At 37.8% G+C, this 19,469-nt stretch overlaps 1 protein-coding gene across 1 annotated transcript in view; it reads right to left on the minus strand.

Moving 5' to 3' along the window:
- Positions 1-752: 752 nt before the first annotated feature.
- Positions 753-19,469, minus strand: part of ACSL3 (acyl-CoA synthetase long chain family member 3) — a 44,221-nt gene continuing 25,504 nt past the window's right edge. Inside the window, exons 4-15 of the mRNA XM_042878461.1 lie at positions 18,749-18,858; positions 16,906-17,044; positions 15,126-15,276; positions 14,453-14,576; positions 14,152-14,223; positions 13,204-13,343; positions 12,896-13,068; positions 11,817-11,891; positions 10,680-10,871; positions 9,274-9,388; positions 6,574-6,731; positions 753-4,740 (exon numbers count right to left, since the gene is read on the minus strand). Of these exons, the coding sequence (XP_042734395.1) occupies positions 4,577-4,740; positions 6,574-6,731; positions 9,274-9,388; positions 10,680-10,871; positions 11,817-11,891; positions 12,896-13,068; positions 13,204-13,343; positions 14,152-14,223; positions 14,453-14,576; positions 15,126-15,276; positions 16,906-17,044; positions 18,749-18,858 (1,613 nt within the window). The 3' untranslated portion in view covers positions 753-4,576. The remainder of the gene's footprint in view (positions 4,741-6,573; positions 6,732-9,273; positions 9,389-10,679; positions 10,872-11,816; positions 11,892-12,895; positions 13,069-13,203; positions 13,344-14,151; positions 14,224-14,452; positions 14,577-15,125; positions 15,277-16,905; positions 17,045-18,748; positions 18,859-19,469) is intronic.

Genomic DNA, 19,469 nt, shown 5'->3' on the forward strand with positions numbered 1-19,469 from the left:
CACTCAGCCAGCACTACAACCCTATGCATCTGAGGAACTTGTGAGGAAAGAGGAAAAAATATGTATATATAGAGTTGCCTCCAGGCTGAATTACCAGCAACAGTCTGGGAAATCAAAATCAGAGTCTTTGGTCTATCTGCTCAAGATCTTCAGAAGTCCACTTGCAAACATCTAGCGTCACTTCACAACTTGGCCCTCAAGCCTACAAACTCAAAGCTTGAACACCAAATGGAGACACTAATACACCTGGAGAGTAGAACGGTCAGCACCTGCCAGCTGTAAGTAAGGTTTTAGCATAGCTGGACCTCTTCAAAAGTGGGAAGTGAAATGGCAAGTCATTGCTTTACAACTGAGCTGGCAAGCCGTGTGCATCAGGGCAAGCATTACCTTGTCCAGATACAGAAACCAGCAGCAATACTTACATGCAGAAAAATAAATCACCAACACATGGATATCACTAATAGCTGAGCGGTCAACCAGAATCTTCCCCATCTGCCAACACAAGGGCATGGCTATTAACACAGAAAACCATCCAGATATCACACAGGAGCAGCACAGGCAGAGCGCACATCCCAGCCAAAACTTCCCCTGTAAAGCAACATTTTGAATGTGCTTTCAACTAATTAACTCCCATTCTTCAACTGCCACATTCTCATTTGTTAGTCAATCCACTGATTTACAACTAGACATTACTGAGGATCAGACTGATAAAAATGAAAACCTGCTTTAAAAACTGGACATATGGCGCCTGATTTGTGAAATTAATTTTATTTTTGAAACATGATATCCAATTACAAATAAATAATTCATACAGCATAACTCAATTAGGATATACGATGCTCAGGCAGGTCCTAGTAACAACCAAGATCACATTGAAAAGGAGTTTAAATTAATTAACCAATTACAGAAATATACAACTGGTCGTTCAATTGATTTCTCAGCCCAGTCCAAGATGTACACAAGTTGAAAAGAGTTCCTCTTACCAGAACAGATGTACACAAATTAATACCAACTCCAAAGTAGTTACTGCACCACATGAGGAAAAAGGCTGCACCGCGTGGCCGACACGTAGCTTTGGTGCAGAATGAAAGCTTGTACATTCTAGCAGGATACAGACTCACCCCACAGCAATTTCTGCAGACAGATTCACAAGCTTTATGGGATGTTTTTGTGCATGGTTTCAACCACACGACTTCTTCCACATCCTAGCCACCAAACCGCAGCATGAGGATATGCGTTATGTTCTTACCTTCAGTTCCACGTTGTTCGTTGCTTTCACTTCGGCCAAATATTCTACTGCTAAGCTACAGCTTCCCACTGAGGTATGGCTCTTACACGTGCAAACTGCAGTAACAGCAGCATCAGTAAACTCAAAAGGCCTTTGCTGACACTATTTTTTAATTTCCTGATCTGTTCCACGAATCAATATCCTCCACAAAGAACATTTATCATGACCAGATTGAATTCAGTCTGAAGTCCTGATAAATGCATTAAGTGGTTATGGGACTTACAGGACATTCACAGCATCCTTGGAAATTCTTGGACAGCCAAGATTTTTTATAAATGAAATACATTTGTATGCTACATAAATTCTCACAACAGAGAAAGTAGTTACCATTTCCAATGGTCCAAAATTCTGCAAGATCTGTATTTACAAAGCTCTGTTAAAAATTCCACTGTCCATTTGGGGCCCTCAGGTGAGGTATATACCCTTTGTTCTTAATTTGAATTCAGATTGTTCAAAAGTTACAGCTCTTCTCGTTGCAGAATTCCCCACAGGATGAAGACTGCTACTGCTAACCAAGCACTTCTCATAGCTCACTCTACGGCTGCCTACAGCATTTGGGACACTTGCATTATGTCCCTCGGGTGGTTCTGCTGTTTCTTTTTTACACTAGCCATAAGAAGTCTGAAAAAAGGGAAGATACCAGGCAAATTGCTGGCTGGTGATAATGCACCGTGCATCTACACCAGTACTACCAGCATTTCAAACTCCCCCCAGTTGTCTTTCAGCTCAGCAGTGCAGTGCACATGGTGCAAACCTGGTGGCAGCCCCAAATTCCTACCAGTCGCAGCACTCACTGGCCTCCAGGGAAGAACAGAACGCAGAGCAGCGTTACATTGCCACACTCACAAGTTTTTTAAGCTCATCCAAATATTTTATAAGTCTTTCAAAACTTCAGCACTGAAGCTCAAATTGATGAACCACTTCAACTTCACATCCCATATAAGTTCTGCAATGAATCTGATTCCGCAAGGAGGAGGAACTATGTATACTGATATCAATGTTAAACATAAAAAACCTGAACTGGAAAAAAAAAAAAATCAAATCAAATACAGACTGCAACTCAATCAGAGAAAAAAAGACAACTACTAATACCAAATTATTTCAGTTTCATTTACACAATTTACCCAAAACTGCATGTAAACTCTGGAGTAACAATTTCCAATTCCTTCTGAATTTAGCAAATAAATCAAACCTGCTGCACGATGCACCAAGTGTTACACACAGTAACAGTACTGGAGTGGTTTATTAATTTTCACCAAAACCACTTGAGCAATGCACGTCCTGTGCTGAGTGCAAACATCTTAAGAACCTGTTGATGGAGGGCAGACACATCTTGACACTTCCCTTCACTCCTGGCAAACTCCCACATCCTGACAGTTCATTTCCAACATGAATCTTTACCTATTTGTCAGAAAAAATCATCTATTGTCCAGGTATCCAAAGGCATCACTCTTACAAAAGCAGTCTTGGTTTGTTTTTTGTATTTCCACTTCACCTGTTACACCACAAACATAAGTCTTTTTCATAGGAGAGGAAATTGATGATAATACAACAAAGAACACAAACCTTATCATTTTTCCAAAACTGAAACCTACTGGATAACATTCAACTGCTTTGAAACTGCTTTCTGTAACCAGTGGAAAGTGTTAATTGAAATAACATTTCAGAATACTTTTTAAAGAGAATTCACACATTGAGGAACTTCCACAACTGCCACATCAAAACTCTGAGTGCTAGCAGCAGGAATTCCCTTCCCCAAATCAACCTTCTGCTGTTCAGAATTGCCACATGCTGCCATAACATGCTATTAAGTAGGTAGCAACAAGACTTCAACTTTTAGCACTGCCAGTATGATACACGCAAGAACTGTCTCCAAATTAACACTATTTTTGTATTTGCTCCATCACAAAGTTGAGGGATGTGTATTTTTTCACACTGATGTAACCCTGATTATTTTCTTTCTAGAAATATTTTGAGAATGAAACTCAAATCCGAAACAAATCTAAGTGTTGTCACTGAAGATGAAGAGATTTCTGGTAACTCTTCAAACAATATTGACATATCTACAGCAAAACAGAAACTGAGACTCCTTCCCAAAGTAAGAATTTTGGTGTAATGATTAGACAAGTAACATAAATACAACTCTGGCTGACAAATAGCTCAAATATCTGTGTTTGAAAGGAACAAAAAACAAACCTCTGAATAGAAGAACACAACATTAAAAGGGAGATTTGTAATGGCACAAAGGGCAGCTAGGCACTGTGTGAACTGAGAACATAACTGCTATTAGGACTTCAGCCTCCCCTCTCTCCAGTAAGATCTGGGATGCAGCTAGCACAGAACAGGGCTGTTATCATACTTGTACAAACCAAACAGCAAACCCACACTGTTGTCCAAATCTAACAAGAAAACAGAACAGGATTTGTTGCAGTCTCTCTGCTAGACACTGTTAAACGTACAAAGCATTAATTGAAATTAATTCTGAGAGTTCTTATTAGCTCCATGCAGTTCAACTACTGTACGGAATGATCACGAGCTACTTCAAGAAGGGGCTTCTGTATTTGAGAGATTATTCCTCCATTTCATTTCTGCTGTGTTAATAAGTGTTACTTAATACAAAAGATGCTCACTAACACCTGCACAGCTACCCACCTTTATGCAGAGCTGTGCCATGACCATCTTTTCACTTTCAGACAAAAACAAAAGTAACCATTAGGCACATATTAAGGATGTTTTAAACAAGCTGTAACGTCAAATGTTTTTCCCTCAGATTCACACAGAAAAATACCACAGCAGCAAATCATCTGGTCCTCTGTTCAACAGTGACGTCATTATAAGCATTTTTAATTTACAGAATGTCACAACATCAGTACCTTATCTTGAAATAGTTAGGTAAAAAAAAAGGCCCCCAGTATCACCATTTCTTACATGGCCAAGTTCTCCCTATATACATCCAAATGTTAAAGATACAAATAAAACATTATACAGGATTTATAAATGTTTAAAAACTTGAGGCTTCAGAATCATGGTTTCCCAAAAACAGTCAGGAAAATCCAAGAACTGACAAGGTAGCAGAGAAAACTGGATAAAAAAGGAGACAGACACAAGTTTGCTGCCGTAAGATTTTACTAAACTCGCTGGTCATCAGGGTGATGTTATCAGAAATAACAGTTTAGGCTTCAAATGAGGAATGGTGGTTTGGTGTTTGATCTCAAGTGCTGAGACAGGCAATTCAAGTATTTCCTATTTGATCCAAGCTCACTGTAGCAACGTGGTGCAGAGAAGTACTTATTTGACATGTGTCCCGTACATCCGGTCGATGTCCCCCTGGTAGTGCGCCGTGAGCTCCTTGCGTTTCAGTTTGAACGCATCTGTCACTAATCCAGTCTCAGGGGTCCAAGGATCAGGGCTCAAACGGATTTTCACTGGTATTTCAAATTTCTCCAGATTAGCTACAGAAGAAGATAATAACAATAAAAGTCGCACAACCGTTTCTAAATACCAAACACGACGTAAGCATTTGGACACAACTTTATACAATCAATAAGAAAAAGCGAGGATCCGTATTCTCACACAGAGAAGCATATGATATTACTGAAGAAGTGCTCCACAAATTCCCTATGGTCAGGCTCAAAAAACCCCAGAGAGATCATATACAGAGCTGTAGGATCTACCAGTGCTCATTTTCCAGTTCCCACAGAAATAGTGGAATAAGCCTCAGATGTTTGGCTGCCTGTGCTGTTCCCTAGCTTCAGAAAAGCCTCAGTGCTTACTTTAAACCTTATGATACCAAAGGGAAAAACAAAACCATATAAAATAACACAAAAGTGTATGTAAAAGGTGCCTCAGGATTAAATCAAATATTCTGTTTCATCCATTTTAACGAAATAGTTGCAACAATAGAATCTTCTTTGAATAGTTAGTGCTACTCAAAAAAGAAAAAAAAAAAGCAATGTTGTACATCCCAGCAGCTGCTTAGAAGAACTTCCCTGTATGCTCTGTGCCTTGAAGAAAGATCTACTAGAGATGTGGACAAGAAAATAAAAGTCTATTGCTCTACTGAGTCTGTATTCCTCATAAGATTATGTTCCAGCAGCACAAATGTGCAAATACACTACTTGCACAGCTTAAGGTATTCACAATATGAGTATGAAGGAGAGGTGAAGGTTAACAGGACAGACTGCTGGAAGTACAGAATTATTCAGGGGAGAAAAGATGAAGGCAAGATGCAAAGAGCTACAGAAGGACATCACAGTACTGAATGACTGCAAAACACAGCAGTGGCAAACACTGAAGAAAGATGTAGAAGAGGACGCATAAGAAAAATTTAACCTCCACTGTGACTATTTAAGAAACATTCTGTGGCAATAACACAGTTATATGACAAAAGTTTGGCTCTTAGTAATGGTCAAAAGCAAAAAAAAAAAAAAAAGCAGAAATTGTTATGTAAGGAGAAACAGAATATCACTGTGCCACTGAATAATTCCACAACCAGAACAGCTAAGTAGATTACAAGCAATTAGCATGATAAAGACACAGCTGAGAGGGAAGCACAATAGGCACTGAAAAAATCCGACTGCATTGAGACCATTCACTGCCTCTTCCAACACAAGAGCTCAGCAGAACCAAATGACCCTAGCAGATGGCAGGGATAAAATACACAGGAGGCATTTCTTCACCTTTAACATCGCTGAACTGAGCAACCCTGCCACAAGACAGTATGGATACTGATATTTATATAACTTTAAAATATGACTGAGGCGTTAATCAAAAAAAGGTACTGCTTTACATTTAGGAAATCCCTGAAGTGTAAGACAGGAGAGCCCACATCACTGTGGGCTTTTCTCAGTCACCTACATGTAGGCAAGTAGCACGTGAGACTGTCTAGTACTCAACACAGACATATAATGGGTCTATAGAAGACCCACGTTCTTCTGGACTAGCAGCAGAAGGCCAAGATGATACTACAGAAAATCCTAAACAGCATTAGACACAAAGACATAGGGAACCAAACTGTGCTTGCTGCATTTGCTCCGTCAGTATATTCTTTACTTGGGTACTGGCCACATTAAAAAGTTACAAGACGACATGAACCAGAACTAATCTGGTTCTCTGACCCACTCATGCTTTGCTGTTTACTTTTGTATGGAAATTTCACTCTGTGTATGTTCTATGAATACACAATGAAACCCACATGCACAAGGAAATATTTTTAGGGCGTGTGCTTATCCTTTTCACAGACACTTTCTGTCCACAAATCTACTAACAATTATCCAGCCACTCACCTGCCATGGCAGCCTCAGCTAGCACCTTCAGTACCTCTTTTTCCATCTCTGGACTGTTACAGATTTCTTCCCAGGTTCCTTTAAATCCTTTCTTTCGAGCTAGTTCTGCAAGCTCCTTTTGATTTGGCACAACAAATCCAATGACGTAAGAATGGAAACTGAGAAGTATAATGTATTTCAGTATGAATTTTGTGAAGTTAATGACTCATCAAAAATAACATTACAGCTTGAGGATATTGCAGTTCGTACAAGGATATGGCTCTTAACAACTGACTTCTGTTCACCTGATTGTCTTTTTGAAGTAGTACGCAAATCACCTCTGCCTACTTAGAAGTAAGTAGAAAGAGAAGCTACTTACCTTACAGCAACTGGATTGCTTCAAGGTGTGCTGTCCATATGCATATTCCACTGTGCCTCATGCTCAAAGCTTTGGGGAAGCAGTACCCATACGATGTCAATGTGCCCTGCCTCTCCTCATGCTTTGCATCGTGGGATGAAGACAGGTGTGCAGCTTCCCTACCTCAGTTTCCTCTCAACTGCAGAAATCCAGTTACTGTAGAGGAGCAGAGGACTGCAGTGAAGAGGGGTTGGAGAGCAGATTGTGGAATAAGCATATGCACAACACATCTCAAAGAACGCCTGCTTCTGTAGGGGAAGTAACTTCTCTTTCTCTTTCAAGTGGTTCTCCACACGCTCTCTACTGTTGGCAATCTTTGTCTACTTCTGATAAGTCTAGAACATTCAAAGCCGTTATCTCAAAGTCTTTGGAAAATAATGAAACAACTGTCCCTGAAACAAGTAATTGAGATTTTTCAGATGATGAAAAGCTTAAGGAAAACGTGAACAGAGCCTTACGTATAGAACTGCTATGCAACTCATTTCTCTCCTTTCCACAAAAGCCATTTATCACAAACTGCAACTGTTTTTGGTTGGTTGTTTTGTTCTGTTTTTACTTCTCAACTTTCTTGTTCCTTTTCCCCTCTTGAACTTCTTTAGGAGTCTAAGCAATACCCCTTCCTCATTGGTTATGCCTCACAGAGCTCCAATCAGCTGCAGTTCCCAGTTTTCTTCTGGACACTTTTTAGGTGGTCCACCTTTTCTGAAGTGTTGTGTCCAGAACAGAAATTGTATAACACTTAGTAAAGCAAAAAGATCACTGTGCATCTGGTTGGTTACACATTTCATTATGCCACGTATTTATCTGGGTGCAACAGCATGACATTTGGCGATCAATATCAATTCCTAGTGAACTACTACCAGCTGGTGTTTCTTTATATGCATACAAAAAAGATAACAACAGTACTCTGACTACAGTGATCTTACTATATAATAAAAATCAGGTCAGCGAAGAAGAAATTATCAACAAAATGAATAAGTATGCTTTGCTAGGTTGAGCAGTAAAACAGATGGCTCTTCTACTTACGAAATGCTTCAGACTGACTAGACAAATCTGTTTTAGATATTCTTATTCTTGGCCATTTCAAAAATTAGTTACGATTACTTCACATGCATTCACAGATGTTTTGCCAAGTATTACATAGTAGATGTGTCAATTGCAGGAGAATTGCTGAAATTTAATGGCCTTTTAGAAGTATTCTAGTACACTGCAGACGTCACGTTTACCTTGGAAAAATCAGCAACAAAATTGACAGTGCACTTCTAATAATGCACTCCAATCCCAGCATTGCAGAAATGACCATCTGTAGAAGACTATGTCCATCAATTACAGAGAACACTCAGAACATGCATGTAACTTCATGCAGCCAAATCTGAGATGTGCCCATTGGGTGAAACCCACAATGAAAGCTAAATATTGTGAAAGTTTCTCAGCAGTGTTGTCTCCAATGCCTATTTTTCCAAAACTGTCAAAACTGATGTCACACGATCACTGTTAGTTACAAAATAACACAGAACCAGGTGAACAAACCAGAAGCTTATTTTTTTATCCACTACTACTGAGCAATTCCCTGCTGTCTGCTCCAGCTGCCTTCAAAGTTAAGTGGAATTATAGGGGCCCATACTGAACAGAGCATTTTGGATTGCTGAGAAGCTCCAAAATGACAACAGGAAAAAAAGACCATCCGAAGTATGTTTAAACATGTAAGTCTATACTATGTATAGATAGGAAATTCTAGAAATAGAAAATTAAGATATGTTTGAGCCCTTATATGCCTAATTTAGTAGTACAGTTAGAAAGTAAATCGAAAGCACATTTATCACTATTTGTTAGTTGTGAGTCTGCACAGTATTTACAGTGCTTTCAATTCAAGCTTCAGGGTTTCTGTTGGTGATCTGCATGGGTGCAAGTCAGCTTGTGGGTCATTGGTTTTACTTTTACTCCCCCCCTTCCTCTGAAGAACAGATCACAGCTAAATAGAGCAAAGAGCAAGATGTGCTAGGGCTTGTGTAAGGACTAACTCTAAAGAGCTTGATTAATCATGAAAGCAGTCAGTTGCTTTTCAGACTGGGAAAGAGGGAAATTAAAGACTTATTTCTGGCATTTTTCAACAAATGGTGGGAAAAGAAAAATAAAAGAGATATCATTCAGATGTTTTAGTTTTCACAAAGAACACTATTCCATTGTGTTTTAAATAGGAGTTGAAAATATCCACACTTTGAGGGGCAAAACATTTCGCCTAGAGCTTCAGGAAGAGCTCTAAAAAAGAATACAGCAATATCAAAACACCAGCTGCCTCTCACCTGCTTGCGTATGCACAAATGTTATCTACCAGCGGAAGATTCTTCAGAGCTGCTTCTACTTTGCCAAGAGAAACATATTCTCCTGCTTGGAGTTTTACAAGGTCTTTTTTACGATCTATTGACGAAGAAAGAAATCTAATGTTAGTTATGCAACACTGAATTTTGACATTGATTTTATACTTCTCTGAGATGTATGTATACACGCCAGAAAGCAAGCTGACTCATGTTTGGAGTAAGTTCTGGAAGCATTTCGTATCAGATTTACAGACTTCAATTTCATTAACCTATCCCTCACTACAACATGAACCACATTTCATCTGCACAGATTTTCTGCCTATAAATCAGCACCTCCTATATCACAGTACTGGCACGTGAATAATGGAAGACAGTTAGAATTGCAGAAAAACCAGTGTCTGAATAGAAACACACGCTGTGCTCTCTCAACCAGATGTCTGAGGCAGGAGGGAAGCAGCATTTGGTGACATTTGGCTGTTTATTCTTAGACTAAATCCATATTGAAAAAGTGACTACCTGTTATTTGAAACACAACAACAAGTGAAACTGAAAATTAAGCCAAAATTACTTGAGCTTATTGTATGCAGCCCAAAGAAGGCCAAAAGGTGGAGGGCCAGACCCACCTGGCTATGATGGCAGCCAAGATTGCCTCTTACTTGTTGTATCTGCACGCTTTTTGGTACAGTCAGGCAAAGCTCTGTAGCATTTACCTGTTTGACCAACGAAGGGCAGCTGCAACAGGACCGAAGCTTTTGTTCATGTAATAAAACACATAAGCTTAGTTTTCAGGACTAAAGAGCAGCCTGAATCACTCTCTAACTTCAAGAGAGACAACTGGTAGTTTATAGAGCATTTTGACACCCGTAGACATTAAAAAATTAGGAGCCTATCACAGGTTTACGTGTATCACCTTTGTCTTAGTATATTCTTCCACTAGTTCCTTTAGTATAAAGGAATATACTTATTCTAAAGAATGGAAAGACTAAAAAAAAAAACCACACACACACAACTTATTTAATTCCTGAAAACACGGCACCAGAGAAATATTTTCACTTAATCAGACTCCACATTTAAAGAAAAAAAAAAAATTATAAGATCTACGACAGTTTATTTGAGTCAAGTTAGCTTATATTTAGCTACTTACTACTCAGTCAAGTTAACAAAGTAGAATCAATGTTAAGATTTTAATAGGAAACAATTATCTTAAAAATTATCTTTAAAACACACAATTGACTTTGTTACAGTATCAGAGTTTGCTTGGGATGTATCATAAGACCTTAAACTGTATGCCAGAAGATACAGATTTTTTGTACAGCAACTACAGCAACAAGCAGCCCTGAAAAACAGATGTGCATATACATATATATGTTTACCTGAATTTAAGAACTCACCAATAATTTTTAGACATCCATCTTGATGAAACTCTCCAATATCTCCAGTATGGAGCCACCTCTGCCCATTCTCATCAATAGTGAAATCCTTTCTGGTTCGTCCTTCATTTTTATAGTAGCCTACAGTCACATTTTGCCCTCCAATAAGAATCTCACCTCTAGGATATGGCTTATCAGTGTTGTAATATCCACCTGAGAATTGTTCCAGTTACCAAGAATTAAAAATACATTCCAAAGCAAGAATCCCTACTACTTTGTATTCAAATACCAACAAATTTAGTAAGCCCTTAGCCAAAGTTACCACTTGAAAACTCAGTGTAAGTAGTTCAGTAAGAAACACCTTGTTCCAATTCCTTCCCGCATATAAACAGCTATTTAACAGGCATGCTTACAGACAGTGAAACTCAAACATATGTGGAAGAAAAATGCCACATCTGCGCAATTTTTGTTTTTATTTTTGGCCACTGACACACACCATCAGCCTCCTACAGGCTCACGTCAAAAAAAGAAAATTTTCACTTTATATTTTAGAAACAAAACCCACCAGAATCTGAGGTTTCACATTTTCCCTAAATTCCCTTAAGTACTATGCAGGGGTACTCTACAATACATAACAGCCTACCTCAGAGGAAATGGTCTAAACACATTCAAATTTCATTAAATGTATTTTATACAGCTTCCACTAAACTTCCTTTCTATACATCACTGTTTTGCCTTTTATTAATAATATTAGGAAGACTATTTTAAAACTTATTAATGGCAAAGAAGATATCATGCATGTGCTTTAGTTAAAGCCTACTGAATCCAACTACTCCAAGAGACAACACAAGACTTGCACCCTCTCCTGTAAGGGTGGCTTCTCCAAATTGCATTACAGTGACTGGAATAAAAGCCAAAATGTAACCTAGTCAAAACACTATTCATGTGTTGATAGATTCTGTCTATATATTTTTTTAAATACAAAAAATGGCTTCAAACATAGAAACTGCTCTCCCTGAAGATTTTGTCTATATAGGTAAAGGTAGGATTAAGAAGAAAAATAATCTTCTAGTAAATACTACCAAGCAAAGTCCAACAGAAACTAGCTTAAAGTTCTTGCAAATACACAAATATTTAATCACATAAAAAACTTCTCACCTTCTTCCCAGTTCATTAACTTGATTTCACAGCAAACCAAAGGTGCTCCCACTCTCCCTGTAGTGTAGTCCCAAACTACAATGTTAAAAAAAAAAAAAGGAATTTCCAGATTAAAAAAAAAGAGTAGAAAAAAATTTATGTTGTCATGTACTTTGTTTACTTTATTCATTTATTTTATTCCTGAAGTTTAATGTATACAATAGAACAAAACAAACAAGGTAATAAGCATAAAACTTTTATCCTGCAAGAGAACAGATGTCTTTATTTAGAAGTAGCTCCAGCCACAACAATAAAGCTCTGATGATAAGCTGCACACATGGATCACACTGCAGAAAGCATCACAGCTTTTAATAGTACTTGCATGACTTTGAAATGACATTTCATAAAAACTTGAAGATTCTACTTTTTTGATCCACTTTCCTGCTTTCAGTCCCCAACACTTCTGCACCTGAGCACCTTCACAGACAGAATTACAGGAAAGGGCAACACTCATATTACAATTCCACCATTACTTTCCCTAAACATCTGAAGAAACTATTACCAAAAACCACATACCACAATCTGTTGTCATCAAGGAACATAATACACGTTCTACAATCGAGCATAATCTAGCAGTGAGCCTCAGATACATCTTACCACTGCCAAAAACAAAACAAAACAAAACAAACAAACCAGGAGCTCTGAGTGGTTTTGCCACCACAGAATGAATGAAATTTTAGGACTAAGGGGCAAATGGAATCATGAAGTTAAAATTCAGCACAGGTTTTTGCGTTCCATTTTCTTATTACTGTTATCTTCCTAATGTTTCTATACACTCACCAAAATATTCACTTCAGTCAGTAAATACAATGCTGCCAAGATCCCATTCACACTATCACAAGTAAGAACGTTGATTCTCTATGTAGGCCATCACAACGCGTCAAAATTAAAATGTTTCATTAATTTTTTGATGCAGAGAAATTCCCAGGATTCCCCAATTCTATTTTAAGGCATAAACCAAATGTAGGCACTGTCAAAGATTATCAGTGCAGAGCACGCAGCATGGATCACAGCACCCCGCAGAACCCACCAACACCAACCTTCTGTGATTGTTCCAGCTCCAGCTGATTCAGTGAGCCCGTACCCCTGCCCTACAGGGCAACAGAAACAAATGTTCATAAATCGCTGAGTCGCTGCAGAGAGTGGAGCTCCTCCACAAAGCAGGATGCGAATTTTTCCACCTAGCAGCATTCGTACTTTCCGGAAAATAAGGCTAAAATACAAAGATACGAATATTCATTGCTTAAAAACAAAACAACGGAGTATCTAATTTTGTATTTGAGATTATTTCACATGGCAAGACTTGAGACACACTTTCTGATGCCATTGAAAATAAATTTACAATTACCTATCGCAGAGCGGGGTCGTGTAGCCTTTGGAAATCTGTTCCATTTTGTAATTGTAGGCCAATATAAATAGATTTCGCTGGAAACTCGTCATTTCATTTACCTTATTCATGACATTTTTGTAGATTCGGTCCATAATTTCCTAGTTAAAGAAAGACCAACTCAAAGTAAAAGAAATCACGCAACCAATACAAGAAAATGATCTAGACACTACAGTATAGTTCAGACAACCAACCGCTCCCAGCTGCTTCCTCTTCCATTAGTGAAACATAACAAAACTAAAACTAAAATTAAATGAGAGCAAAAATCTGAACAGGATCACTGTTCAATCCCAGTCTGTCTGCTGTCAACTACCCACCTCCTATGAAGAATTACACAAGACAGAGTCCATTTCTCTCTTCACTACCATCTTGCACTGACATCACAAACTAATGTGAAATCTAGCACACTGCTAAACAATCAAATACTGTCCTGAACAGGTTACAATACAGGAAATACAGCCTCTCTTCCCAGAAAAGATTTAGTGACACAAAGGAAGTCTGTGCCTAGGGCTATTTTCATCACATGGTGGCTGTTTCCAAATCACGTATGTATCATTATGTGTGGTTCTTTGTCCTTATATCTCATATATATATGATTTATAAACAGCCTTTGTGAAGAAAGTATACAGACATGTAAATACATAGTATGTGCATACATATATACGAGCATATTATGATGAACAGATAACTAAAATGGCAGTGTAATCCCCACACCTATTTAAACTTTTTCAAAGTTTATGATACTTACATTGAGAATAAACATCATCATATAAAAATAAATATCAATAACATTATTTTATGCTACCTTCACATCCAAGATTCTACTTTTTATTTTACATTTACTTTAATGATAAAATTTAAATTATGAATTACATTTTTAACACATTGTTATATCCTTCAGCAACTTACCGGCACAGCTGCCATTAGAGTTGGTTTAAGTGTAGTAACATCACCTTTGCTTCCTTTCTTGATTTTAGAGGACTAAAATGAAGAACAAGTTCATCAGCAGGCACATTTCAAGACTTTTAAGAAACAAAATGACATAGCACATCTTCCAAATGATCGTTTTAATTTTCTTGTCAACAATTAAACTACCTCAGTATATCAGTCATAACTGCCAATATCCTGTTTCTTGGGATCTATAAGCAAGAACTGACACAAGTAATTTTTTTTTCTTCCCTCTCCATATGGGCTTACATCAAGACCATACCTGGTCAGCCAATGTCTGAGGTGATGAGTAACCAATGCGGCATCCATGAGACAGGCACACAAGTTCAGCACTCAGCTCCAGAACATGGGCAAGAGGCAAGTAGCCAATATAAATGTCTTTTTCCCTAAAAAGAAATTTTAAGAGAGAGGTTTATACCATACCATTAAAGTCACTAAGCCAAATTTACTCAGAGCTTTCAGAAGAACTGTAAGAGGAACAATGCCTATGAGCTTATGACCATACTTCAAGTATGATAGGCTTTGTCTCAAAAATTGCCTAAGTAGTATTGTAGGTTTACAGCATGCATGAAGTGTGATGTTTACACTTCCCAAGACCATTAGCTGTGCTAAAGCTGCACAAGCAACTCTGCAGATGATATTAAAATCTGCACCAAGCAGAAACAAACCACAGAATGCAGCACTTGCTAAAGAAGTGACCGCTGAAGGCAGATTTCAACCACACTGCAAGGCAGCTTCACAGGCTTTGCGTCCCAGTCTTTCCAGTGTACAGATGATGAGAAAGATAGCACATGGAACACTCACGGCATTTAACCCAGTACTGGAAGATGCTCAGACATCAGTGCATAATCTGATGGGTCAAAGACACTTCATATTTTACACAATAATTATATGCAGCTACCCACGTGCATCTTTGAGTAAGAGTTGGCACATACCCCAGATTTGGAATCCTTTCAGCCATTCCAGTTATACCAGCAATTATGTTGCAGTGGGAGATCATAACTCCTTTGGGAATTCCTGTGGATCCACTTGTATACATGATCACTGCAATATCAGAAGGTACAGGCCTGGCCTGCTGTTTGTTTCCTGCAATTTTCATTAAAAAAAAAAAAAAAAAGAAAGAACATACAATGCATGGAAGGCCTACCAGATTTGAAGATCTTACAAGCTAACATACTAGAGCAATTGTTCTAATATAATACTTGTGACTATTGCTACTACATTTTGCTTTCATTTGGAAAGACTGTGGTCATGCTTAAAGGCCTTCACAAAGAGAAGGAACTTTTTTATATGAGCTGAGTAATACTTCCAGTGATTGCTCCAGCCTACTGAAACAACATTTTATCTTCCGTTTCCTGTATTCCTGTTGAGGACAGAGAAATGGACAGATCTTCATTTCTCCAAAACACCTCTCAGCTTCGTATGCTTATAAAAAAGTAAGCTGCACTGGTTCCAAGCTTGTACAAGGTAAATCCCCATGTACAAATCTACTTTGCAATGCACTTCCCAGAAGAGGAACAACACACTGCTTCATCTGTAGCAGTCAGGGCATGGTTCTGCTGGGCCAACATGAGCTCCAATTTCCATAAACATTTAAATTCAACAGCTTTAATAGGATTATTGTTTTCAAATACTTGCACTGAAAACAAGAAAATATGAAAACAACTGTGTACTCAAAGGAAACGCTGCATAATGCGCAATACACGCAGCACAACATGTACACTCTATGAGAACACTGAAAGCTTATTTGAAAGTTCACACTCACTGAACCCTGTCCATCCTGCACAGTGACCAACACAGAGGAAACAAGATAAAAATAAGCTCCTTCACTTAATATGTGAGTAGAACCGTCTTGAGCATAAATAATTACTTGTAGTATTCCATAGCTTATGAGCGGCTAACTCAACAAAGGTAATGTTCTTTTACTATAGTTTACAGCACACAATGTCTGAAAGACTGGAGGAAGAAGGATTAGACACCTTTTTACAAGAATTGAGGGGCCATCATGTCAGCAACAAACCTGACATTCCCCTAAACATCAGCAGATGGGCTGATCACTCATAATGCTCCTAAAACACAACTAATCCCAACACTCACGTGCTGTCAGTGGTTAAAATACTCTGAAAACACAGAAAACAAGAAGCATTGAATACAATGAAATATTGAGATACTTTAACACACGACTACTCTTCAGAGCTGAATAAAAACTTTGCCATGACAAGTCAATTAAAACACCTAAAGTTCCATCTTCTAATTTTCAAAATGTTGCGAAGGTCAGAAATAGATCTCAAGAAATCAAGATCGTAGATTGATACTTTCAGAAATATAATAGAAGTGACCAAGTTCTATCAGATTTAGGTAACCATTTTACATTTTCATATTTGTTAGATTCACAAAATTTCATGGTAGCAATTTACTGATGCTTTCTGCTATAAAATGCAGAATAATTTTCCCTGTGTGGCTTAAATAACCTGTTCCCAAATACAACTGACCATATGAATGTGTTTTAAGTTTCTGCCCTTGCCTAAATGCTTATCCTAAATATTTTTCTTCAGCATGTCTGGTGCTTGCTTGGGGAAAGACCATTTTTATTAAATGCACTTTATTAACTGCACAGTTTTCTGAGACCTGCAATTTTTCCAAGTTTACTTAACAGTAAACCAAGTAGGATCAAATTAGGACAGATGAACCAAACAGAAAGAAAAGGTAACCTACCACTGTCTGCCTTGGCTCCCATAGCTTGCACAGAAGCCATAGTGTGAACAATGACACCCTTGGGAAATTCTGACCACGTTGTTGGTTTGCCATCCACTGTAATAATATGTCGCAGCCGTGGAATTTGAGAAACAATTGCCTGTAGAAATTCACATGTCAATCGTGAGGTTTGAGCAAACAAGAGAAAAAGTTATCTACTGCATACATTAAAAAAAAAAAAAAAAAAAAAGAGGCATAAAATATTTGAGGATTTAAAATACAGAGCATAAACTTGTCTAGCTTACATGGCTGCAAAGGTTGAAGCTTTCCACATTCAGATTTGTAGGACTAATTGAATTTTCCATTTGTAAGTCCAAACATTTCTCCAACAATTTTTTAATCAGGGTCTTATTTCAAGAGAAGCACACACTTAAGACTATGAAGATTACCAGAGATTGACTATCCACTCTCACAGAACACCAGAAGAAAAGGTCCTGGGCATCACGGAGCTCACAATAATACTTAGGTCACCACTTGATTACTGTGCTATCTGAAATAACTGACACCAAGCCAAAAACACAGAAAATGCTTAAGTACTGGTTAAGTATTTCAAGCTAACTATGAATTCTAAAATAGCTACCAAAGTTCTAAAGAAAGACGACAGAAGTCTCTAGCAGAAGAAATTCGTTTTCTTACAATGATTATTTATGCCAGCTTGCACTATATACAGTATCATTCCAGTAATTTAAGAGAAAGAAATACAAAGTTTGGAAAATTCTCATTCAAAATGCAGCAATAATGCACAATTTTTTAATTAAACAACTGCCCTACATGAAAGATCCACTTCCTCACATACACTGTAGCTTGACTCATACAAAAACATAGTTTCACCTGTTCCACCTGAGTCGCTAAGGTCTCAAAAAACAGCAGGTATCCTGAACTCAGGGCTTTGCCAAATAAGCAAACCATCACAAAGTTACCATGTGGCATTTGTTTCATAAGCCTGTTGGCCTGGCAGTAACAACACAGGGATAAGTTACCTAAGCTGTGTGTCCTGCCGGCCTGTAGATTCCACAGCAGTTGGCCAACTGACATGCCACAGTAAGTAGCTGACACTGACTCAGTCGTACCCTCAAAAATCAAAGCTTACAGAGAAAGGAGCAATCAAATCTTAGAAGTTCTCCTTATGAAAACAGCTAAGAAACCGATGCGGCACACTGGCGTTTGAAACAAGGCACCTAGAACCCCTGCTGGTTGAAGCATGACATTAAGACTCTGAACTATTCTTAATGGATTGCAAGGATTTACTGGTTTAAATGAAATCATAAAGTTAAATACAAAATACATTTTGAGGGATTTTTTTTTTTTAATTAAAAAAAGCTATACTAATGTTTCATAGGCTTTCTTTGCACTACAAAACAGCTCTGACTCTTCAAGCACCAATCTGGAGATGTAAGTCATCAATTCTCTGCTGGGAAAACATCCACGAATAAAGCAGGAGTATAATCACATACAGTTATTCATATACAGTTTATACATTTTTCTGTTCCTCCCTCTTCCTTCAACAGTTGAGTTTAGAGGCTCTAAATTCACCCAGAAAACACAGTTCTTGTGGAGGTGCTGTTTCAGACAGGACTGCAGCTCTTCAATAGCACAGATGGTTCATCCTGCTCTCAGAAGTCATCCTGGAGCCTGAATCCAAAAGCTATCATTTTTTATGTATATGAAGACAGATACAAAGACCTCACTCTACAAGAAGTCTTTGCGCTACAGAATGGTAATTCATCATTTCATACACCTACCAAACCTTTTAACAATAATGAACAGATATACTGGAAAAAAGATACAAATAACACTTTCTGACCTTCAATTTTGTTTGCATCAGCTCTTTACTAGTAATGATGGTGGTCACCTCTGTTTCATTTAGCCCATGTACTATTGCTGCACCTCCTAGGGTAGCGTACAGAGTAACAACTGGAACAAAAAAGAAGAAACTGGTGAATCTTTACACTTTCAAGTACAGTTTACAATAAATAGCTGAGATTAACCTGCTCTTAGGCAAAGTATTTGTCAGCTATTACAAAGATGGTACAGTTTTGTGCTTTAAAAATACATATTACATGATTTAAATACAGCATAATTTTCAATTAGAGTGGGAATAAAGAATAAGTAATGCATATGTGACTTTACTACTCCTCAAGCTCTAGTTACACATATTAAAACCATATTATCCTATTCTAGATCTACTATTGTATCTTCATGGTTTTTAATCATGCATCTGTACTCAATAAATCCATTGTTTAAACAGTTGTCTTGCACACAAGAAAGAAACTGCAAATATTTACTTGGCTCCTCTTTTCAGAAGTGTTGTCACTAGCCTAGACCGAATGCTAATAAGAAATTATCAGCAGATTAATACCTACATTCAGTATTATGTCTGAGACTATCAAATTCTCCCATCAATTTAATAAATACAAATAAATAATAATCAATTTAATAACCACCACAATCACTAGACACTGAACTGACATCATGACAACACAGAATAACAAGAAAATTAAATACTTTGGAAATTGACTATTGGA

Source organism: Lagopus leucura, unplaced genomic scaffold (assembly GCF_019238085.1).
Source record: "Lagopus leucura isolate 7727_CA_CO unplaced genomic scaffold, USGS_WTPT01 Super-Scaffold_100021, whole genome shotgun sequence".
Taxonomy (NCBI): domain Eukaryota; kingdom Metazoa; phylum Chordata; class Aves; order Galliformes; family Phasianidae; genus Lagopus; species Lagopus leucura.